This window comes from Ctenopharyngodon idella, chromosome 11 (assembly GCF_019924925.1).
Source record: "Ctenopharyngodon idella isolate HZGC_01 chromosome 11, HZGC01, whole genome shotgun sequence".
NCBI lineage: Eukaryota > Metazoa > Chordata > Actinopteri > Cypriniformes > Xenocyprididae > Ctenopharyngodon > Ctenopharyngodon idella.
Window position 1 is genome coordinate 11,418,156 of NC_067230.1, and position 25,179 is coordinate 11,443,334.

Sequence of the window (25,179 nt, forward strand, 5' to 3'; positions counted from 1 at the left end):
ATTACTCCTACCCCATCCTCAGTAACTCCTTCAATCTGCACAATGTCTTGTCTAATCCTTTCCTTCACTTGAAGCTCTGCGTTTAATTCTTCAACTCTGAATGTAAGTGGTGGAGGTTTGGAGGTTGTCACACACTTCTTTATGCGGACATGAGAAATGCTAATGTCCAACATCGCCACATTCAAAACATTTTAGGCTCTAGGTCTTGAATATGCCATATATGAGTTATATATACCAGCAACTCTTCAGCTGTTACACCGGACTCTGTCACACACATGCACCATTTACAAAGGGATAGGGAAGTCGTTCTTTGCAATGGGAAAGGTTACCAAATCGGCACCTGAAAACCATGTTTTACGCTGTGAAACTTTTAACACTTTCACTAGAATGTACAGAAAAGTAACTAAAGTTGGGGGAAAGTAAAAGAAAAGTAACAAAAAGGACGAAACCTTAAAAGAAAGAGCATTTTCCAGTGCCACCACACAAGACACTCACACCCTCACCGGAAGAGAGAGAGAGAGATAAGAGAGAGAGATAAAGCAGACGAGACTGCATGAATACGAAAAAAGACACACACACACACACACACAGGTTGGGGTTGCAAATCCTCAGATCCTTCATCACTAACTAATATCATTAACTTTTCATCACTAACTAACATCACTAACTTTTCCCATGTTTCTATCCTTCCTAAATATATAGTATTATAACATTATTACTGTTCTCCCCGCAGTGTCCAGATTAGGCCTGTCACGATTATGAAATTTGACTGACGATTAATTGCCTAAAAAAATAATTGTGGTTATGCCGAATAATTACCAGTTTTAAGGCTTTGGCGATTAATTGTCTGTTTTAGGGCTTTGACGATTATGAGGATTAATTGTCTGTTTTAGGTCTTTGTCATACATTTTGTGTGCTTCATTCATTAAATAATTGTGATGAATTTAATACTTTGTAAGTTATCATTTTGCAGTGTAAGATTACAGTTAACACCTTTAAATATTACAGAAATTTATTCAATTCTAAACAATTCAGAATCCACTAAATACACATTACTTCATTATACTACAACATATTAATAATAATATATAAACATAAGCTATGACAAAAAATTATTAAACTAAGTAAGTGTATAATTCAGCAGCAAAAAGTAATTCTTGAAAAAAATCGTTGAAATCTTTAAAGAATTATATAGATACACATAGTGCTGAGTGATACAGCTAAAAAAAATTATCATGATATAATGTTTCATATTGTTTGGTATCGATTATTATTGAAAATATATATATATTTTTTTTTTTTCAAAAAAAGACTAGTTAGAGTTTAACCAATGCATTTTTAATTAAGGCAAACAACAAATAATTTTAAAACAAAATAAATAATGTAAACAAATCTTTCTTATATTTTATATGAACATTAAATAAATAAGTGTTACTTATTTATTAAACTTAGAAACTGCACAATTCTGGATAAATTGAGAAACATTTTTGTTTTGTCAAACTAAGATCACGATTCTGAATGACAACTAAATGAAATAACTTAATCTTCTGATAAAATATTAATTGCTGCAGTCTATTTTAAATTTTTTTATTTATTTGAATTATTTTTAAAAATCTGTTTGGATGTATGATTCAATGACTCACTCATAAATACTCTTGTTTCATTACTGGATGAATCAGTGTATTTGAAAGAATCTATTAAATGAAGATTCAACGTCAAATACATTTTTTTAACAGTCACTTGTTGCCACCTGGCGGTGAAACAACGTAATCGATAATTGCATCGTTTTCAGCGCCAAGTTATTTCAGAAGCTGATTTGCTGAATTTTGATCGATAATAGACATTAGTGCTTATATCTAAACTATAAGCTTTTATCTCTGTATTTCTGTGATAATTTGAATATTTGTAACACATAAATAAAGATACTGTGTGGTTGAAAACACTGTGCAGCTGTTAATACCGACATGACAACTGCTCTCTCAAGACGAACTTTGAAGTAGATCAACTGTAAGACGTAAGGAAACCATGTCACACTGACAAGCTGATATTTAGTTTTTTGATTCACAATCTCCTCGTCGCCGACAGGTACAGCACTCACTTTCATGTGTTTGTGTGTTCTGATTTCACGTGGCGATTGCGCAACTGAACCACAGCAACTTGTTTGCGTGTCACTCGTAGTGCGTGTCTGTGAGAGTTGTTCATGCAACCGAACATGTCTGTTTACATTTTATCGCATTTAAGTGAAACTATATCGAGAGTTATATCGAACATTTTTTATTTATTTATCGTTATTAAGACGTACCGTCGATAAATATCAATACCGTTTTTTCGCCCAGGCCTAGATACACACAAATAAAATACAATTAAAAGATGCTTATTTTAAATGAATTGTGCAGCTTTTTAATGGGGCAACAAGATATGATAAATATGACAGAACAAGATAGACTTTTAATACTCTTTCAGTGCGCAAAACCATGATAATATGAAACGCTTTCAAAACCCAGCATGCGCATGCAGGTTGCAGAATGATGTGCTTAAAGCAACATAGAGTCGCAGTGCGCAGCGCTGCGCAGGTGCACATTTAAAAGTTCACGGCACAAAGCACAGAAATGTCGAGCGCACAAATCCTAGTGGATATCTGTCCAACAGTTTATTGATCATTTGTTTCTTCACAGTTTTAAATTCCAGTTATTGTGCTTTTGATGCCAATTCAGTGTCCTTGTGCTGTGTGATCTAACAGACATCCGGTAGAGAGTTGGCAGAAACGGCAATAAACTCAAACAAAATAAAGTCATTTTATGCAAATTCACAGCGCTTTATCTACAGGTCAAGAATTATAATGGGAATATGTCATATTGGAGAGAGTTTTACCATGCTGACTGTCGTAACCGAAAGTGGCGCGCTGTTTGATTGCGGAATGGAGAATGATTGACAGCCACAGCAAAGTGAAGATAAGTTTCCGTGAACTTTAACGATGTAAATATTCTTCTGTCCCTCACATTTAGCTATGGAATAGTTTCAAATGACTTTGAAAATACTGCACGAAAACTTAATTGGTGCACCGCAAAAGTGGTGCTAACCCTACTCTGCAGCAGGATTTCAAAACCACAGGTAAAAATGCTAACCCCTCCTCTTAATGTTCCTTTACATTTTTTTAGGATTAAAAGCGGGGTTTAGAACGACAATAAATAAGGGTTAAGCACAGTGTGAAAAGCCATTTTGTGAGATCTGATTTATCTAAAAATTAAACAATGACCATGGAAATTAACCAACAAATAGCCTCCCTCTCTTGTACTTTAGTTTATTTGGTATTAGACTGCCTTGTGAGAAAAATGAAGTTCATGCAGATGTACTGCAGTGTGCATTGATCTCTTCTGTATGGTGGCCGAGAGAGCTCAACGCGCTGCAACTGAGGAAAACATATGCAAATAGAAAAAACACCAGCAAATTAAGAAAACATCTTTATCAGTTTGACAACACATGTGCTGCAAAAGTTCACAACACATTTAAATACAAAAACGCGCTGCAAATACTCACAAAACAACCAAATACAAAAACACGCTGCAAAAGTTCACAACACAACCAAATACAGAAACGCTCTACAAAAGTCCACAACACAACCAAATACAAAAACGCGCTGCAAAAGTTCACAGCACAACCAAATACAGAAACGCGCTGCAAATATGCACAACACAACCAAATACAAAAACGCGCTGTAAAAACTCACAATGCACATACAACCAAATAAACAAAAACATAAAAAAACTCACCTTTCAGGCCATTGTTACTCCACTGAAGAGTAAACACTGAAAAATAAGCGGTCTTAGCCAGGTTCGTCACTTGTTGGTGTCTCCATAAAACATTTTCCTTGTGGTCTGTGCCAGGACAAATGACTAAATAGCTTTTACAATTCTCAAATTACTTATTACAAATAATTTATTAATAATAAATTATTTGTAATAAGTAATCATTTATTTAATAATTGACTTGATTTTTATTATCACAGGATATGATGTGTGCGAAATGTGAATCGTTGTCCATCATTTTGCGAGCAATTGTTGATAAAGACAAATGTCACGTCACAATATTGGAATTGTTTGCATTTTAAACCATGAAGGCACTATGACTTTGCGGTAGAGTTATGGTGAAGTCTCAAATCCCAGTCAATTATTCACTGCAGAAAGTGAAACTAAAAACTGAGCGATATAGAGAGCTACTTCAAATGTTCTGATAACGGTATAACCTTAATTTATTTTCTTAATATTTCTCCTGTGGCCCATACATAGTGAAAATAAAAGAGAGAATATAGGCTATTTTGTGTTAAACAAGTTATTTTTTTAACGAGGAGTTAGCTAATCTAACATCTTATTGCAGCTCGTTGGTTATGTGGTGATGCGCTATGAAATAAAAGTAGCCTATAATTATCATCATCATCATTCAGATCATCGCAGAGGGTGCTTGAGATTGCCGGGCCTGGTATGTGCTATTTGCAGCGCATTTTTGTATTTGGTTGTGTTGTGAAATTTTGCAGCACGTTTTTGTATTTGGGTGCGTTGTGAACTTTTGCAGCACATGTGTTGTCAAACTAATGAAGATGTTTTCTTCATTTGCAGCGCGTTGAGCTCTCTCGGTCACCATACTTCTGATCTTCAAATACAGAAATACAGAGCATCACATTTAGATTTAAATCAACATTGGAAAAGGCTGATTCAGAGATTTGCATTCTTCTACAACTCACCACAGGGAAAAGCAACATCTTGCATCTCTCAATCAAACATATGGAGAAACACTGAGACTGACTGTACATTCAAAGAGAGACTGGAGTGATCTAAAGAAGCAAAGTATGGACTATGTTATGTTGCTCTAAGATCTTTTTTTTTTCCTGTTGTGTTTTGCAGAACTGGTTGGACCTCTCCAAAGAGATCATGAAACAGATGAGAAGTGAGTATTTCAGATATATGTGTAGGTTTGTCATATGGAACACTATGATGTTTGTCATGTGAACACTATTATTTTAAATTTGGAATAGGCTCTCTTTTGTATCAAACGTCTTTTTATTTAAAGCATATGATTTGACATACAATTCACTTGTACATTCTGAAAGCCTTTTTTATAACTTATTCAAAAAAAAAAAAGGTTAAATAAATAAATAAAAAGTAGTTAACTTAAAGGTAACTTAAAACTTGAAGTGGTACAACATTAAAAAGGCAAAACAAGACAAGTAAGAACAACATACACAAAAAAAAAACAAAAAAAACAACAACACCCCACCAGACTGACCACGATCCCCCACAATATCCCAACCCCCTATCCACCCGTCTAAACCCCTTCCCATTTATCTCCACCCTTCCTCGTAGAGACCTTCACTCTAAAACCATTAACAATGTCATATCGTGTGCTAGGATGCAGACTGTTGCACTGGATTTTTGGAATAGGCTCTCTTTTAATTCATGAGTGTGATTTTAATCAAATTGACCACAACTCAAAGGATATGGGAGCATATTGGAGTTGTAATGCCTTGTAATGACGAAATGGGAACATGTTTGTGGTCACAAGGTCTAAAGCCCTATAGAATCACACTGATTTATTGGCTGATGGTGCTAAAACACCATCCATAAGGTGCTGCGTCACAGAACACTTATAAGCACACGCATGGCGCCATCATTTCAGAATTTCTTTTCTCCAGCGCACAATAGTTTCAGCCCGTATTTGTCTAGTGACTTACCTTCAAGAGGATTTGATTCCTTTTCTTGAGTGACAAAATGGTGTTTAGGAAATGTGTCCCTCCATGGACATGCTTTATTGTTGGCAGAGACACACACAACATGTATGTCTCCCGTTTGGGTGTCCATCATGCAGAGGCCACGTTCGAAGGATCTGGTTGAAGGGTGATCTAAGTGAGTTGCTGAGTATGTGTGAGCTTTGTGTAAGGTTTTCTTCTTGGGAGTCGATTAGGCTGTGTGTGCACTCTAGCCATGCAGGTAATAGCACCACACAGCCCATCAGTGAACACACAGGAGAGATGAAGCTCCCTCTTTTTCTAACTCCTGACCTGCTTTCTGGTGCATTTTTGAGATAATCTCTCTGTCCCAGTCAGATGCTCAGGTGGAGGATGATGCAAAGTTTACTGCAGTGTCGGAGTCTAAACAACTCAACTAAGGCTTAAACCAGGACCTCCTGGTGATAGGATCCCTACTTCTGCAAATTTTTGGAGCTCCTGGAGGTGATTACACAAGCAATTGAGACATTGCATCTCAAATGGCTGGACAAGTCCCTGTCGGTGGAATGGAAATCCAATTTAGATGACAATTATTGGCAGACCAGCATGTGACCACACCTCGCAGGCCATTTTCCTTTTCAACAGGTCTCCACTACAAGGTGTCAAGGTCCTGGACTCATTCTAGTTGGCAGCGGATTTTACCAATGTGTGCCGTGCTTCGTCTTCAGGTCACCCTGGACTTGCAGGCCAACCAGCCCCACTTCATTATGGACATGGAAGGTGTTTTTCTTTGATTTGATTTTAGAGCTAAAGCATGTCAGTTTAATGTCCTCCCATTTGGGCTGTCCCTAACTCCTGCATGGCACATTTACTAAGTGCATTTAGATATTTTCCAGAGGCATTTAGACAACATGAGGCTGTTGGGACAAGAGTGTTCTGTTGCCAGACATGCTTTTTGGGTCTGGAATTGGATTCAGTGGTGATGTGGTTGCGTCTGGTTTCGGCTCACATTCAATTCAATTCCTCCCTGCATTCAATCGTTACTGCATTGAATCCAAATGTTCAAGGTCAGGGATTTTCTTCCTACCAACAGAACATGGTGTCCTTGAACCGCGAAGGGGTTGTAATCTCGACGAGCATGTTAATTTTGCAGGACTGGATATGATCAGCGAGGGATGTGCATATTGCTTCCTCAGAATGTGCTGCAGACATAAGAGAAGGTGGCAGTTGTTATGCCCTGTCTAGGGAAGAAGATGAAATATGTAAGATTTTTGAAAGCAGCAAGTTTGAGAAACAATGAGTTTATTGACCCTCTGGTCTTCTTCGTTTAGGGGTCACTCTCAAAAATGACACAAGCCTTGAAATGTAACTTTGGTTTTCCAGATTAAAAAAAAAAAGTAATATATTTTTGTTCAATAATATTTTTTGATTATTTAAAATCTTGAGGATATTTTGTGATACTATGTAATATTTATACAATTTTTATTAGCTATTTTCCCCACTGAAAATAATACACTTTTTTTTCTAATATATTTTTAAATTATTTTTCAATTAAAGCAGTATTTCATCTTATAATAGAAACAAGGTGTCACAGACACGCCAGGCTCTACACTCACACAGACACAGCGCACGTCATCACCAGAGTTCTAATCACCCACACCTGCAGCCCATCAGCACCCTCATCAACAGCAGCACAAAAGACTCACGCTCTCACTCAGTCACTGTCCGGTCTCGTTTGCACATGGTCTTACCTGTTTGCTTACCTCAAGGACTCCTCCGAAGATACTTACCTGTCTCCTGTGTGTTCCCTCGATTCCTCGTTGTCTCCTCGTCTCTTGTGAGTTCATCTGTGTCTGCTCAAGCTCCAAGTCTGTCATCCATCTGCCAATCCTGCGAAACCAAGACAAGTATCAGTTCTACATCTATACCAGCCAACGTATTAACCTGCCTTCACTCACCTGCACTCTGTCATCATTCTGGTTGTTCAATAAACATCAATACCTGTATTCCTGTGTCGCTGTCCCCTTCTGTGTTGTAACAGAAGACCGGACCAACACCGCTGAACACCAGTGTGAGCACCCCGGACCCATTCCAAGAGCTCGTGGACACATTGCGCTAAGCACTCACAGTCACTCCACCCACATCTTCTCCAGCGAGCACTTCCGCATTCACCGCCGTTTCGCCCTCACCACCTGCCGTCGCCAGTCCCATGGCCAAACCGGCGCCCTTCTCTGGTTCGGCGGAGGATTGCAACGGATTCCTCCTGCAATGTTCGCTGGTCCTGGAGATGCAACCACACCTGTACCCCAACGACCGCGCTAAAATCGCATTCGTAATCTCTCAGCTAGATGGCAAGGCACTTCGCTGGGCTGAACCGCTGTGGTCGCAGAAAAATCCCATTACCCAGTCTCTCTCCAGTTTCATCGCTCACTTCAAAGAAGTTTTTGGAAGACCGGCTTGGGATTCATCGATCGGTGAGCAATTATACCAGTTAAAACAAGGTTCAATGTCTGTTAACGACTATGCTCTCCAGTTCAGAACCCTTGCTGCCTCTAACGGTTGGAACGAACAGGCCCTCATCACCACATTGACAAGGATTGGATCCACGCGTGCAGTTGCATCTCGCTGCATACGAGGATTCCATCGGGCTCGAACGTTTCATTCAAGTCTCCATCAGATTTGCCACTCGTATGCAGTCGTGTCTCGAAGAGCACCAAGGCTCCGCCGACCAGAATCTGTCAGCTCCCCAGAACCAGCCAACGAACCCATGCAAATTGAAAACACTTGTCTGTCTACGGCTGAGTGGCAGAGACGGCTGACCCAGAATTTATGTTTGTATTGTGGTTTATCTGGGCATTACATCTCTGAGTGCCCCAATCGCCAAGCTCGTCCCATGGTGAGTGTAATTGTTCCCTAGATCAATAAGATGAAACCACTCACCACTACTGTAAACCTTACTGCTGCCGGTTTGTCTCTTCCAGTTAGTGCCCTCCTTGATTCTGGGTCAGCCGGCAACTTCATCTCCTTCATCTCAGCCTCAGTGCTGGCCCTATCCAACTCTGTCACAAGGTTACATCCGCCCGTCTACTTCCCCTGCTGCTTCCAGCCTTTTTTGTGGCAAAGAAGGACGGAGGCTTGCGGCCCTGCATTGATTACAGAGCATTGAATAAAATCACCGTAAAGTTCCGCTACCCACTTCCTCTTGTCCTGTCTGCTCTAGAACATCTCCGAGGTGCCATTGTGTTCACCAAGTTGGACCTCTGCAGCGCGTAAAACCTCATCTGGATACGTGAGGGGGACGAGTGGAAGACAGCATTTGTGACACTACTGGTCACTACGAGTACTTGGTCATGCCGTATGGATTGGTCAACGCCCCCTCCGTATTCCAGGACTTCATCAATGAGGTGCTCTGGGAGTTCCTACACAAGTCAGTCCTGGTATACATCGACGATATTCTGATTTACTCCCGGAGCATGGCCGACCATCGCCACCACGTTGCGGAGGTCCTGCAACGCCTGAGGGAATTCCACCTGTTCCTCAAAGCAGAAAAATGTACCTTCCACCAGCCCTCAGTGCAGTTCCTTGGGTACTACATTGATCGCAGTGGCATCCGGATGTACGAGAGGAAGGTATCTGCTATCAAGGACTGGCCCATTCCCACAACCATTAAAGAGCTTCAAAGATTCCTAGGATTCTAATTTCTATCGACACTTCATTCAAGGTTACAGTATCATCTCCACTCCACTCACCAACCTCCTGCGCAGTAAGCCCAAGTCTCTGTCCTGGAACCCAGCTGCCACCCAAGCCTTCGAGACTCTGAAGAAAGCCTTCACCACCGCTCCCCTCCTGGTGCATCCGGACCCCGAGAAGCCCTTCGTCGTGGAGGTCGACGCCTCGACCACCGGAGTGGGAGTGGTATTGTCACAGCAGCAGGGGAATCCAAGTAGACTACACCCATGCGCTTTCTTCTCCCGAAAACTCAACCCGGCGGAGATCAACTATGACATCGGGAGCAGGGAGCTTCTTGCCACCAAGCTAGCCCTCAAGGAGTGGAGGCATTGGCTCGAAGAAGCCAAACACCCATTTTTCGTATTAACTGACCACAAGAACCTGGAATATCTTCGAGATGCAAAACGACTAAACCCACGCCAAGCACGATGGGCTCTGTTTTTCACCCGTTTCAATTTCTCCATCTCATATCGTCCGGGGTCCAAGAATGTAAAAGCCGACGCCCTCTCTCGCATCCATGGTCTTGATGAGCACTCAGAAATTCCTGAACCCATTCTGCCTGAAAAGCTCTTCGTCAACCCCATCATCTGGTCTGAGGAGACACTTCCCGAGCCCAATGCCTCCACCAACGCTCCGCCGGGTTGCCCCCCAGGTTTGCTCTACGTCACCCGGACATGGCGCACTCCCCTCATTCACGCATCTCACACATCACTGGGCACTGGCCACCCTGGGGTCAATGAAACCCTCTCGTTGCTTAAAGAACGCTTCTGGTGGCCGAACATGGCATCGGATGTCAGGAGGTATGTGCAGGGATGCAAGGAATGCGCCATCTCAAAGAGTCCACGGCATATTCCCTCCGGTAAACTCCAGCCTCTGCCCGTTCCCAACCGTCCTTGGTCACACCTAGGAGTTGATTTTATCACTGACCTCCCTGCCTCAGATAATTGTACCTGCATATTAGTGGTTGTTGACAGATTTTCTAAGTCATGTCGTCTGATTCCTTTAAGGGTACTGCCCACGGCCATGGAGAAATTATGTTTAACCATATCTTCAGATATTATGGAATTCCTGAGGACATTGTATCTGATAGAGGGCCACAGTTCATCTCCAGGGTCTGGAAGGCCTTCTTCACACTCCTAAGTGTGACCGTCAGCCTCTCTTCAGGATACCACCCACAAACGAACGGGCAGACGGAGCGGAAGATTCAAGAGATCGGCTGCTTCCTTTGTACCTTCTGCCACGGCCACCAGGACTCTTGGAACCAGTTCCTGGGTTGGGCCGAGTATGCCCAAAACTCCCTGCGGCAGCCTACCACCAGACTCACCCCGTTCCAGTGTGTACTCGGCTACCAACCCCCACTGTTCCCCTGGTCAGGGGAACCCTCGAACGTACCAGCGGTCGACTACTGGTTCCAAGAGAGCGAGAGGGTCTGGGACTCCGCACACCATCAGCTCCAACGAGCCCTACGCAGGCGCAGAATGACAGCCAACCTTCGACACTCCAACGCTTCTAACTACCAGCCGGGACAGAAGGTTTGGCTGTCAACGAGGGACATCAGGATGCGCCTGCCCTGTAGGAAACTGAGTCTTAGATTCATTGGCCCCTTCACCATCCTCCGGCAGATCAACCCCGTCACCTACCAGCTCCAGCTCCCACCTGAGTATAAAATTCACCCTACATTCCACGTCACACTGTTAAAACCTCACCATTCCTCCGTTTCTGTCCCCGCAGAGCCTGGCGCAGCCGAGGAACCCCCCCCTTCCTCTCATCGTAGACGATGGAGCTGCTTACCTGGTACGTGACATCTTGGATTCCCGGCGCCGTGGTGGTCTTCTAGAGTACCTTGTGGACTGGGAGGGCTACGGTCCCGAGGAGCGCTCATGGGTCCCCAGGAATGATATACTTGACCCCAGCCTACTTGACACTTTCCATGCCACTCACCAGAGTTCTGATCACCCACACCTGCAGCCCATCAGCACCCTCATCAACAGCAGCACAAAAGACTCACGCTCTCACTCAGTCACTGTCCGGTCTCGTTTGCACATGGTCTTACCTGTTTGCTTACCTCAAGGACTCCTCCGAAGATACTTACCTGTCTCCTGTGTGTTCCCTCGACTCCTCGTTGTCTCCTCGTCTCTCGTGAGTTCATCTGTGTCTGTTCAAGCTCCAAGTCTGTTATCCGTCTGCCAATCCTGCAAAACCAAAACAAGTATCAGTTCTACATCTATACCAGCCAACGTATTAACCTGCCTTCACTCACCTGCACTCTGTCATCATTCTGGTTGTTCAATAAACATCAATACCTGTATTCCTGTGTCGCTGTCCCCTTCTGTGTTGTAACACAAGGCATTTAAAATCCAAATTTTTTTTGAAGGTGGATTAGTGCCATTTGGTGGGAGTAAAAAAAGAAAAGCGTATGTAATGCCATAGTGTAACCACTAAATTCTCTATATAAAGTTGCTTATAAATTCTCCAGTGGATTTTAAACATAAATACTTATTTTTATTAAGTTGTAGCTTTGGATTTATACTTAGACATTCTCTTTTTTTGTGACGGTTTAGATTTTTTTTTTTTTTTTTTAACTCCCTCGAGTCGGAGGTATCGCCGACTATCCAATCTGATAGTTCTCAGAAAATGAACTGTAACTTAGTGAATACTAATCACAAAAAAATTAGACTTATGTCTAAAGAAACGTTGAAATGTCAGGTTTTAAATCATGTAAGTCAAATCGAAAAAAAAAATTCTGTGTTTATGTAATCTGTATGAAAAGAGACACATGTCAGAAGTCCGTGATTCAGCTCATTATCCGCTAATGCGGCCACGCCCATGGAGCGAGTGCTATTCAGACGCAAATTCTGAGGCAGTACATGTATACATCATCTCAATCATGTATTTATTGTCTTGAAAAGTGTTTATCTGTATGTTAAAGCCATGGTTAGAGACCTCTGGAAGACATGTCATTAGTTCCTGGAATGTCCTCTTCTTCTTTAGATTAATTTGTGGACTAAATGTGCACAGAGCGCCCTCCGGCTGCAAGTATGAATTGAAAACACAGTATCCAGCGTTCATAGTGATGACAATAAATATTAAATAAATATTACTCCTCTGTATAGAAAATTGACATAAACGTATGAGAATCCATCAATATTTCTCTAAATGTGCATGCTTTTAAGCTAAAAGGCTATATGAAATGCCATAGAGGTAACATGAATGTTCAGACGCTTTGCATCACAGAAATACATTATATTTTAAAGTATATAATAGAATACCATTATTTTAAATTGTAATAATATTTCATAGTATTGCTGTTTTTTCTGTATGTTTGATATACACCATGATGAGCTTGAGACATGATCACAGAGGGTTTTTTCACAGCCTACCTGACTGAAAGGCCTCATTATTATGCAGGTCATTAGAGGTCTTTATGCGATTCTTTTGTCTTCTCAGGTGTGAATTACCTCATTATTCATGATGATTCATGCCTCCACGCATACTGTGTTTCTTGACAAAAAGTGTCTTACAAAAACTAAATCAATATATTGTTTTATATGAACGAGTAGGCAGGATCATTTTTACATTATTTTGAAGCAAAAACTGTAGTCTACAGCCTCCAATACACAGAAGTCTTGTGAACACAGATTTAATATATATTTTTTTTGGCTTTATCTCAGTGATTTAAGTTTTTTGTTTTTTCGATAACCACGCATAAACGTTATTCTTTTAAAAACACAAACATGTACATACATGTTCCTCACATATTATTGTCGTCTAGTTTGTGCTGAATACAGTGTAATGACACTTTTTCCATTAATATGTTTATGAACAACTGAAAAAACTAGAAACTGATTTGTAGTTTGTACCACCAAAAGATTCTCTGAGTTTTTTTTTGTTTGTTTGTTTATTTTGTTTTCCTCATTCATTTCCTATGTCGGTCGTTTTTGACTGCGAAGGAGACAAGTGTGACTATTTTTTTTTTCAGACCCTTTAACATATCCGAATCATGTCCATGATTTTTTTGTGTTCACATAGCTAATGCGACAAAAGTCACCAAATGTCATCCCATTCTGATGAAGCAAAAAATGTAAAATTTCAAAACGTAAAATTTTGACCGAAGAGGAACAGAGGGTTAAAATGTAGCATTGGGTTCGAGTCTACCTTAGTTGAGTCTGAGTCGAGTACGAGTCTTTAACCAATCGAGTCCGAATCCAACTAAACAATACTGTATTTCATTAAGTAAATATCTCAACCTGATCTCATGGAAAGACGTACCTGTGGGAAAATTTTCGCGAGTTGCAAAAATACGTACCAATATGTACATATCACTGCAGTTTCCAGCAGAAATGAACACTAGAGGCAGCAAGCGCTTTTAATCATTTTCATACACAGTTACGATTACAGGGTCAGATTATGGATTAATAAAGACTTGTTTTACATCTCCTTGCACGATATTATGTAATGATTTCAAAACGCTTTTTTACCAAAGTGCACGATTTGTAAACGAATATATTTTGGACTTTGCATTGGTTAACCAGCTCCATATGTTTCGCTTTTCTGACATAACATGCTTGCTCGGTAGCTCAGCTGATACGGAGTTGGACTTAGGACGAGGAAAAACGAGTCATGGTAAAACAGCTTAAAGATGAGAGATCAAAACAAGCTAAAACGGCATGATTACGGATGCTTTTTATGTCACATTTGCTTTTGTTAACACTATCGGGTAGATTTAGGTGTAGTGTTGGTGGTACGTTATTTTAAAAAATAATGGAGCACTACACTTTTAGCGCCACTCACCGGACAAAATTTCAAATCAGAACTGCAGTGATTCGTATAAAAACCAAAGTCATAAAAACGTACCATATTCACGTTTATCTGTTCCCGCAAAAAAAATGAACATGCTTTTAGCACCACTCGCGATATTTCACATCGAAACTGCAGTTATATGTATGTATTGGTGCGTATTTTGCGACTCACGAAAACGTTCCCACAGGTACGTTTTTCTATTGAGACCAGGCTCCAATATCTTTTCTTTTTTTAAACCTTAAAGGGTTAGTTCACCCCAAAATGAAAATTCTGTCATTAATTACTCACCCTCATGTCATTCCAAACCCGTAAGACTTTTGTTCATCTTCGGAACAGATGGAAAAGATATTTTTAATGAAATCTGAGAGATATCTGTCCCCACACGAGAACAAACCTCTTCCAGAAGCTCAAACGTGCTGCGTAACACATGAGAATGAACCTCGTTGGTTATTTAACACATCTGAGCTTCCGGAAGAGGTTTGTTCTCTTGCATCATTCAAGTTTGGTTGAGCATCTGTTTATGTTCGCTGATCAAGGTTTATACAGTGCCCTCCACAAATATTGGCACCCTTAGTAAATATGAGCAAAGGCTGCTGTGAAAATAAATCTGCATTGTTTATCCTTAAACAAATCCTTAAAAAATTCACAAAATTCTAACCTTTCATTGAAGTAAAACAAATGAAAGTAGGGGAAACTCACATTATGAAATAAATGTTTTTCTCCAATACATGTTGGATACAATTATTGGCACCCCTAGAAATTCTTATGAGTAAAATATCTCGGAAGTATATTTCCATTCATATTTACATTTTTTCACACACTAGGGTGACTAGGAGCATGAAATTGTCCAGCCATGACTTTCTGTTCCACAGGAGTACAAATATGTGTAAACACAAAGGCTAAATTCCCTTAATCATTCATCACAATGAGAAAAACCAAAGAATATAGTTCTGATGTGCAGCAAAAGATTGTTGAGCTTCACAAAATAGAAAATGGCTATAAGAACTTAGCAAATGTGATGTGACCAATCTGATAAGAATGAGTGACATGGCAGATTTATGGGAAGGGGTTAGTTAACTTTATATTGGACTTATTTTGAAAAGGGAAACTTATGGGGTCATTGTTTATTAACTTTACAGTAAGTTATGTATTTCACAAACTAGTTAGCAAACTTACTGTTAAGACAACGTCGTGAAGACACCGCTCTCCGTGGGCGTGGCCACATTAGAGGATAAGGAGGTGACTCGCGAACGACTGACATCTCTCTTCAAACAGATTACACAAACAGAGGCTATTTGTTTTCGATTTGACTTACATTTTGAAAACCTGACATTTCATCGTTTCTTTGGACATATGTCTCATGTTTGTGTGATAAGTACTCTCTTAACTCTCTTGAGTTACAGTTCATTTTCTGAGGGAATATCAGAATGGACTTCATTGAGACAGAGATGGCAGATCGTGCATCATGTTAGTTTTCTTTATTTTGCAAAAAGCACAACATTTTGTTTTTACTGTGAGTGCACACAAATAGAAGTAGATATTCTGTAGTTTTAATTGATATATTACTTTTGTTTGAATGACAAAACATGACAGAGTATTTTATTTCGATTTTGCTGCTATGTGAAGAAAATCCAGCAAAAAGTACAGGCGCGTTTCCCGACCCCCGAGTATTAATGACAAGACAAGACAAGACAATCTAGCTGTTGTGGGAAAAAAACACTAATAAATCATACTTGTCACAGCAGTATTTCTCCCCTCCACCATGTTTAAAGTTTATGGCCCACCCATCTCAGGAATTTGGGTATCAAAATTATTTCCGAACTTCCCAGTGGTAAATACAACATCAGAGGGCATTCATGTGCAACTTTTATCCAGGAAATTCCTATTTATGATAATTCCGATAGCATGTGAAGGCAGCATAAAAAACCACTGGTCTAGATTACTGAATGTTACCCTGGTTTCCTGAGTAGGAATGAGAGCAGGCCATAATGGAAAGTGATGGCACATACTTATAAGGGCACTGTGATGCAGCTTCTTATGGCTGGCACTTTAGCATCATCTGCCAAATAATGGATGTGATTATTTAGAGATTCAGACTGCGTGACCACTGATGTCTTCCCATTGTGTCATTATGTAGCATGATATTCCCACTCAGGGAACTAGGGTTACACTCAGTAACATCTCGGTTATGTATGTAACCCTCGTTCCCTGAAGGAGGGAACGGAGACGTTACGTCAGAACATACTGCCCGAGAGTCCGATCACCTTCGAGTGTTAACAAAATGAGCCAATGGTACGCTGAGTACCTTGGTCTGCAGAACTTCATCGTGATTTCCTCCCTGCTCTGTGGGTATATACAGGTGCTGGTCATATAATTAGAATATCATCAAAAAGTTGATTTATTTCACTAATTCCATTCAAAAAGTGAAACTTGTATATTATATTCATTCATTACACACAGACTGATATATTTCAAATGTTTATTTCTTTTAATTTTGATGATTATAATTGACAACTAAGGAAAATCCCAAATTCAGTATCTCAGAAAATTAGAATATTATTTAAGACCAATACAAAGAAAGGATTTTTATAAATCTTGGCCAACTGAAAAGTATGAACATAAAAAAGTATGAGCATATACGGCTGCGTTGACCTTGGACCTCAGAAAACACAGTGGACCAACACCAGCAGATGACATGGCACCCCAAACCATCACTGACTGTGGAAACTTTACACTGGACCTCAAGCAACGTGGATTGTGTGCTTCTCCTCTCTTCCTCCAGACTCTGGGACCGTGATTTCCAAAGGAAATGCGAAATTTACTTTCATCAGAGAACATAACTTATACCACTCAGCAGCAGTCCAGTCCTTTTTGTCTTTAGCCCAGGTGAGACGCTTCTGACGCTGTCTGTTGTTCAAGAGTGGCTTGACACAAGGAATGCGACAGCTGAAACCCATGTCTTGCATACGTCTGTGCGTAGTGGTTCTTGAAGCACTGACTCCAGCTGCACTCCACTCTTTGTGAATCTCCCCCACATTTTTGAATGGGTTTTGTTTCACAATCCTCTCCAGGGTGCGGTTATCCCTATTGCTTGTACACTTTTTTTCTACCACATCTTTTCCTTCCCTTCGCCTCTCTATTAATGTGCTTAGACACAGAGCTCTGTGAACAGCCAGCCTCTTTTGCAATGACCTTTTGTGTCTTGCCCTCCTTGTGCAAGGTGTCAATGGTCGTCTTTTGGACAACTGTCAAGTCAGCAGTCTTCCCCATGATTGTGTAGCCTACAGAACTAGACTGAGAGACCATTTAAAGGCCTTTGCAGGTGTTTTGAGTTAATTAGCTGATTAGAGTGTGGCACCAGGTGTCTTCAATATTGAACCTTTTCACAATATTCTAATTTTCTGAGATACTGAATTTGGGATTTTCCTTAGTTGTCAGTTATAATCATCAAAATTAAAAGAAATAAACATTTGAAATATATCAGTCTGTGTGTAATGAATGAATATAATATACAAGTTTCACTTTTTGAATGGAATTAGTGAAATAAATCAACTTTTTGATGATATTCTAATTATATGACCAGCACCTATAAGGAGCAGCGCGAGCATACTCGCATTCAAGTCTTCGCTGAGGAGCCGAGCCAGTGTGACCCGGCCATTCAGCAGAACAGCAATTGTGGCAAGGGGACGTAATGTCTCCGTTCCCTCCTTCAGGGAACAAGGGTTACATACATAACTGAGAAGTTCCCTTTTAGTTGGTCACGTTCTACGTTATGTCAGAACATATTGACGAATGGGGTCCCTTCCAAAACGCCACAATGGCTGTCCTCCAGCACCCTGTCGCGAGACCTACCACGAGCGAAGGGCTACATTTAACACAGAATACACTGGGTAGCATATTCCAGCTGGAAGTATGCTGACAGGCTGCCTGCTCGTAAGAGGTGTTACAAAGCACATATGAACTGGCGTAGCGGTGATACATATGGAAGATCTCTGAGGTAACCAGCCAACAGGGTGGATATGTTTCAACGTCAGAGATGGCAAGAGTGGTATTGCCAAGGGAAAGACACGTGCTGCCAAGGAGACTTACCATGGAAATACACACGTGGGATTGCCCAGAGGGGGAATGACAACATATGGAGGCACCTAGTCTGACACAGGGGCTGACCGACAGAGCATGCACACAAGTGTTAGACATCAACAGTGCTGGAAGAGCCCAGGGTTCTGAACTGTGGAACTCACCCGAGGAGAATAGCGCACACATCCAGTCTGTGGAGTGGAATGGCACAGCAAGCGAATTGACCCAAGGCAGGTCCTGCCTACTGACCTGAAGGGGCGAATATACGGGAGGACACAGGCTCTACACGGAGATTATAGAATCTTGCAAATGTGTTAGGTGTCGTCCAGCTGGCAGCTCTACAGATGTCTGTTAGCAAGGCGCCATGCGCCAGAGCCCAGGAGGAAGCAACACTCCTGATTGAGTGAGCTTTCACCCCTAGGGGGCATGGCAGGTCTTGAACCCCAAGACTATAGCATCCACAGTGGGACAACCTCTGCTTGGAGATAGCCTTTCCCTTCTGCTGGCCTCCGTAATGGACAAAGAGCTGGTCTGAGGTCCTAAAGCAGTTCTGTCTACATAAGCACGGAGAGCGCGTACTGGACAGAGCAGCGTTAGGGCTGGGTTTGCCTCCTCCAAAGGCAGCGCTTACAAGTTCACCAGCTGAACTCTATTAAGAGTGGTGGGAACTTTGGGCACATATCCAGGCCGGGGTCTCAAGATCACGTGAGAGTTGGCCAGTCCAAATTCCAGGCATGCTTTGTCAACTGAAAATGCCTGCAGGTCCCCGACCCTCTTAACAGATGCCAAAGCCTTCAGGAGTGCCATTTTTAAAGAAAGAAACTTCAGCTTGGCTGAGAGCAAAGGCTCAAAGGGAGCTCTCTGCAGTGCAGATAGAACCACCTCAAGGTCCCAAAAGGGTACCTGCTGAGGGCGAGGCGGATTGAGCCTCCTAGTCCCTCTCAGGAAGCTGATGATGAGGTCGTGCTTCCCGACAGGTTTACCATCAATGAGATCATGGTGTGCCGCAATGGCAGCCACATAGACCTTCTGGGTGGAAGGAGACAGGCTTCGTTCCAACACTTCTTGAAGGAAGGAGAGCACCGACAGGATCGGGCATTTCCAGGGGTCTTCTTGATGAGAAGAACACCAAGAAATGAAGAGGTTCTACTTCAAAGCGTAGGCCTGTCTAGTAGACAAGGCTCTACCCGAAGTGATAGTAGCTACCACCTGAGGTGGTAAAGTACTTAAACCTGCCGAGGGTAACCTCGGTCAGGGAGTAAAACAACTGGCAATGGGAAGTGTCTGGAGAGGCAAATATGTCTACCTGAGCGTCTCTGAAGCATTCCCAAATCAGCTGAACCATCTGGGGGATGGAGTTCTCCGGGGCGTGAGCACTGTCGTGCGAGCTCGTCGGCTACACGATTGAGCTTGTCCTGGATATGAACAGCACGAAGTGACCTCAGATGCTTCTGGCTCCATCAGAGGAGAAGGTGAGCGGGTTGCGGCGGGAGCATAGACCACCATGATGGTTGATGTATGCTATGGTCGCAGTGTTGTCCGTGTGGACCAGTACGTGCTTTGCCCTTCAGCAGGGCCCTGCAAGCCGTATTGCTAGCAACATGAGGCAATTGACATGCCACTGGAGTTGGGGTCCTGTCCAGGATCCTAACGCAGCATGCGTATTGCATATGGCACCCAGCCAAAGCAACAACATGCCTGGATACTCATTCTAGGGGAACACCTGCCCGTAGAAAAGTGTGAAGGGTGAAGGTTTGACGGCAGGCCGGAGTGACTGTTGCCATGTTGCCATGCCCATTTCGGAACTCGGCCATGAAGCCAGTGCTGAAGCAGCCTCATATGAAGCAAACTGAGCGGTACGACAGCCACTGCAGATGCCAGGAGCCTCTGAAACAGTTTCAGTGGGACCGCTCTCTTGCCCTCGAATTGACTCAGACAATTCCGCACTTGCTCATACGCTGCGTAAACATGGCGACCGAGTCTATTTCCATACCGAGAAAAGAGATCCTCTGCACGGGGAGAGTTTGCTCTTTTCCCAGTTGACCCGAAAGCCCAAACGGGCGAGGTGACTGAGCACCAAGTCCCTGTGCTCGCACAACTGTTCTCGAGAGTGAGCTAGAATCAGCCAGTCGTCAAGATAGCTGAGGATGCGAACACCCTGCTCCCTGAGTGGAGCTATGGCTCCCTCCATGGACTTCGTGAAGACGCGGGGAGATAGGGACAACCCAAATGGGAGAAACTTGTACTGATATGAAAGTACACATCCTTCAGGTAGATCACTGCAAACCAATCCATAGGACGAATGCATTCAAAAATGTGTTTGGGCGTTAACATCTTGAACAGGAGCCTGTAAAGGGCAGAGTACAGAATTGGTCGTAACCCACCGGTTTTCTTGGGTACGATGAAGTAGGGGCTGTAGAAGTTGGACTTCATCTATCCAGGCTCTAGCCAGGCCCCCAGAAACCGAGCCAGCATGGGAGGCGTAGCGTCCCTTAGTAAGGGTGGAGTGCGTACACTCATCTGATTCCACGTAATGACAGAGGGGGTGTGAGAAGGCTTGGCATTCTCGGGCCGACTTTGACTGATTACTGGCGACAAAGGAAGAGGGGGACGAGAGCGGCGAGGTGTTACATCGCCTACTGTCATCTGCGCCCTCTTGGGACCTGGAGGTAGAGGAAACAGCTTTTTTGTTGAGAATTTGGCGGAACAAAAAGAAAAGTAACAAAAGACTCTCCCTTGGCCCTCTTCTGGAGGAAGGAGTAGTCCTGTTACCATCTCCCTCAGAGCTGACGTATCTATCTCCGGGTCGCCCGTCTCAGGATCACCGCTTCACCTGGTGCTTGGCAGGTTTGGGAGGCACGGAGAAAGGCTGTGCTGTCTTAATGCATCTCCTCGCTGTGGCTTTAGTGAAGGCTGCTACTGTGGCCAAGCAGGAGTGGAGAAGGCCGCAGGGGGGCGCCCTCAGGGAGTTGAGGAGCTGAGTCTGATCACACTCCCTCATGTCAGCCAGGTTAAGCCATAGATGGTGTTCCTGGACCACCAAAGTGGACATCACCTGACCCAGAGACCGCACAGTGACCTTTGTCACCCGTAGGGCGAGGTCAGTAGTAGTGCGCATCTCCTGCATGAGCCCCTTGTCAGCACTGCCCTCGTGCAGCTGCTTTAGCACCTTGGCCTGATATACTTGGAGGATGGCCATGACATGCAAGGCAGAAGCGGTCTGACCTAGAGCTCTGTAAGCCTTGCCCACAAGCATGGAAGAGAACTTACAGGCCTTGGACAGGTGCTTGGGATCACCACGCCAAGTGGAGGCTCTCTGAGGACACAGCTGCATCGGAACAGAGCGCTCTATTGGGGGCATCCCCGCATACCCTTTAGCCACTCCACCATAAAGGGCAGTGAAGGCGGATGTAGCCCCAGAACAGTTTCGGGCAGTTAAAGGTGCCTTCCACGAACTGGTGATTCCTGATGCACCTCCAGGAAGAATTTTATTACAAGCAAATAAAAGTTGCTCTGCAGAACACAACTGCCGGACCAGCACTCATCCAATCTTTTTATACAGTTTTTATACAGGATCAATACATCTTATGCATTTTCAAACTCTGCACCAGTATTCTTTCTCAATTCTTCCATTTGTTGGCTTTGAATCCAGTCTGTTTTGAAAAGTGGAACGAGAGACCCCAACCTATTTATATTACCAGTAACGTCGAACGTGACAGTCAAAAAGGGAATATTTACATAATTAACTCTTGCCCTGCAATTGATGGAATTTTCTGTCATTTGTGACATGCTTCCTTGTCATTGATGGAAATTTCCAGCAATCTATGTTTTTCACTGTTATACGGTAGGGGGTGCTATTACACATTTGAAAGGTTATAGAATCTTCTTTTCAAAACACAGCTGAAGCAGCAGCAGAAACAAGCGATATAAACATTGCTTACGTGCATGTAAACAGCATATAAATCCAAACTAGCAAATGTCACCGGATGAAATTTCGACCATTGAAGAGGTATAGGACTGTGCAAACTTTGGGGTTGTTGATGAACGCAGTTTACTCAGTCTATGTTTTGATCATTGATCTGAATCCGATCCTGACGATGTTCTCAGCTTTTTGTTCAAAATGTTTTTTTGTTTTGTTTTGTTTTTTTAATGAAACTTTTCCTATAGTGTTGATAAAAAAAAATGCGTGAAGCTAAAATAAAATGTTTGTTTATTTTTGTTTGTTTAAAAGCACAGGCTCTATATATTTTTTAAAATAAATTTTGATATATTGTATGTTCAGATATTCATACAACAAAATATCAAAAATGCTGGTGTTGTCTGGCAATATAAAAAAAATGCTGGTGGGGAAAGAGTTAATTTTAACTAATTATAACTGATTATTCCCTGATATGCAGAATTTATTTAACCAAACTGATTTGACAAAAACTCTAAAGTCACTTTCAATACTTCAAAATAATTAACATACATAAAAACAGATTTTATTTGTATCAACAGCACCATATTTTTATAGTACCTTTTCTTTTTTTTTTTTCTTCTTTTTTTCAAATAATGTAATAAAATTAATATTGACATCAAAATGTGATTATATTGAATATATTGAACTTTTCTAAATTTGTTTTTGCAACAAGTTGTCTTGTCTGCTTATTATACTTTAAGAGGCTTTGGAATTGCTTCATGCTACTTCAAGACCTTTACTTAAATACACAGGAACACCCCCCCCCCCACACACACACACACCCCACACCCAATTTATTCCATTTTATTTCTCCTTCCTTACTGCATATTGAAAATTCAACCTCAAAAATTGAGATTGAAGTAATTGAATTGAAACATGAAAAATTTATTTTCTATTAATTCCTGAATGACACACAACTCTGACTCACACACACAATTAGCCTATGTTTACAGCCTTGTCCTTTTCAGTACTGATCAGGGTAGTGTTTCCCAAAAGCAATTCATCTTCGGAACACAAATTAAGATATTTTTGATGAAATCCGAGAGGTAGACTCATGTAATCAACACTTTCAAGGTCTAGAAAGGTACAAAAGACATTGTTGAAACCGTCGATGTGACTGCAGTGGTTCAACCTTAATTTTATGAAGCAACGAGAATATGACAAGAAACAAAACAAAAATAATGACTTTATTCAACAATATCTTCTCTTCTGTGTCATTCTCATACGTTGCTTACGTCCAGCGCTTCCAGGTTCTACGTCAGAACGGTGACTCATTATTGGCCGGCTCCTGCGTCAGCATCACACGCATGCGTCGTGTTTCTCACGTGTGCAGCTTTGGCCAATACTGAGCTGACATTCGGATGTAAACATGGAAGCCTTCACTGTGCTTACTGCTTCGCCTACATAAGGATAATGACAGGGAAGAAAAGAGACTGTTGAATAAAGTCGTTATTTTTGTTATGTTTTCATAAAATTACAGGATTAGTTCACTTCAGAATTACAATTTCCTGATAATTTACTTACCCCCATGTCTTTCAAGATGTTTATGTCTTTCTTTCTGAACCACTGTAGTCACGTTGACTGTTTTAATGATGTCTTTAGTACCTTTCTGGACCTTGAAAGAGTTGATTATATTGCTGTCTATGGACAAGTAATATACCTCTCGGATTTCATCAAAAATATCTTAATTTGTGTTCCGAAGATGAACGAAGGTCTTACGGGTGTGGAACGACATGAGGGTGAGTAATTAATGACAGAATTTTCATTTTTGGGTGAACTAACCTTTTAAATTAATCTTTTAGATGTTATAGTATATAGTATAAGGCACTGAACCAAAGCTCAGGCACACTCACTTAGACCTTTGGTTTTATGCAGAAACCACTAAAATGCTGCAACCACTCAGCAAGTATGTTGTGGCTCTTTCTCACTTTGTGTGTGTGTTTACAGCATCTTCTTGGCATTTTTTTTTTGCCGTCAAGTTCTATCCACCGGACCCCTCCCAGCTAATTGAAGACATTACCAGGTGAGTAAAGTTAAACTCTACAATGGTAAATACAACCAAGTCACATGTGAAACTTGTTTTCAAAGTCACCACCAGGTGGTGTAAAGGGATGGCTGGCACCATTGCTCAGTTAGGCTGTAATTGTGACATTTTCATTTGTAAATGAAGATAAAATAATAAAATACTGTGAATAAAATACTGGTAGTAATAATAATAATAATAATAATAAAAATAGATTCAAGCAGCAATTAAGGGGCCAAGCACAAAATCTTGGTGTGGTTAGTGTGAGGTGACAATGACACATGCAAAGTTTGGAGTCGATATGCCAATGCTTTGCACAGATATAGCCTCAGAGTCATATATTGCATCATTTGTTGATACAATAATGGTTTTGTCTATCGACACAAAATCCATACATTTTTTGCCTAGGATCTTATTTTCAATTAATTTCTCGGCATCTCATGGGTTATCAAATGTGTGCCTGGAGCCATTCATGGTGATCGTTAGCCTGGCTGTGTAGTACAGATTGTAACTTTTGTCTGCATCTCCTAGTTTGGGTTTCACCAGATTAATTTCAACTCATAGTTTGCTGACTTCTGAGCCCATGTGAGGAAAGATGTATACAGGGGTTCTTTTGTAATGTAGTCTGCCTTTGCACCTGGGCAATCTCAAGATTTTTCCTTATCAGAGTAGTAGTAAAATCGAGCCATCACAGCTTGAGGCCTTTCCCTGGGTTTTGGTTTTGGAGCCAGGGTTCTGTGCACTAGGGTTCAATCAATTTGTTAATCATTGTTGATTAGTTAAAGTAGCTCCCTTTTTGCTGCTTACGCCATGAGGGTGGAAGCGGAAGTCTGTCTGGTTTATTTTTTTCAAATGCCGTATATAAGCAAATGT

General features: G+C 41.7%; 1 protein-coding gene across 6 annotated transcripts in view; it reads left to right on the plus strand.

The window, feature by feature from the left end:
- LOC127522014 (band 4.1-like protein 1) overlaps nt 1–25,179 on the plus strand; it is a 467,430-nt gene that overhangs the window by 166,607 nt on the left and 275,644 nt on the right. For all 6 annotated transcript variants that reach the window (XM_051911522.1, XM_051911524.1, XM_051911523.1 and 3 more), the window contains 2 exons: nt 4,899–4,941; nt 24,231–24,306. In XM_051911522.1, the coding sequence (XP_051767482.1) occupies nt 4,899–4,941; nt 24,231–24,306 (119 nt within the window). The remainder of the gene's footprint in view (nt 1–4,898; nt 4,942–24,230; nt 24,307–25,179) is intronic.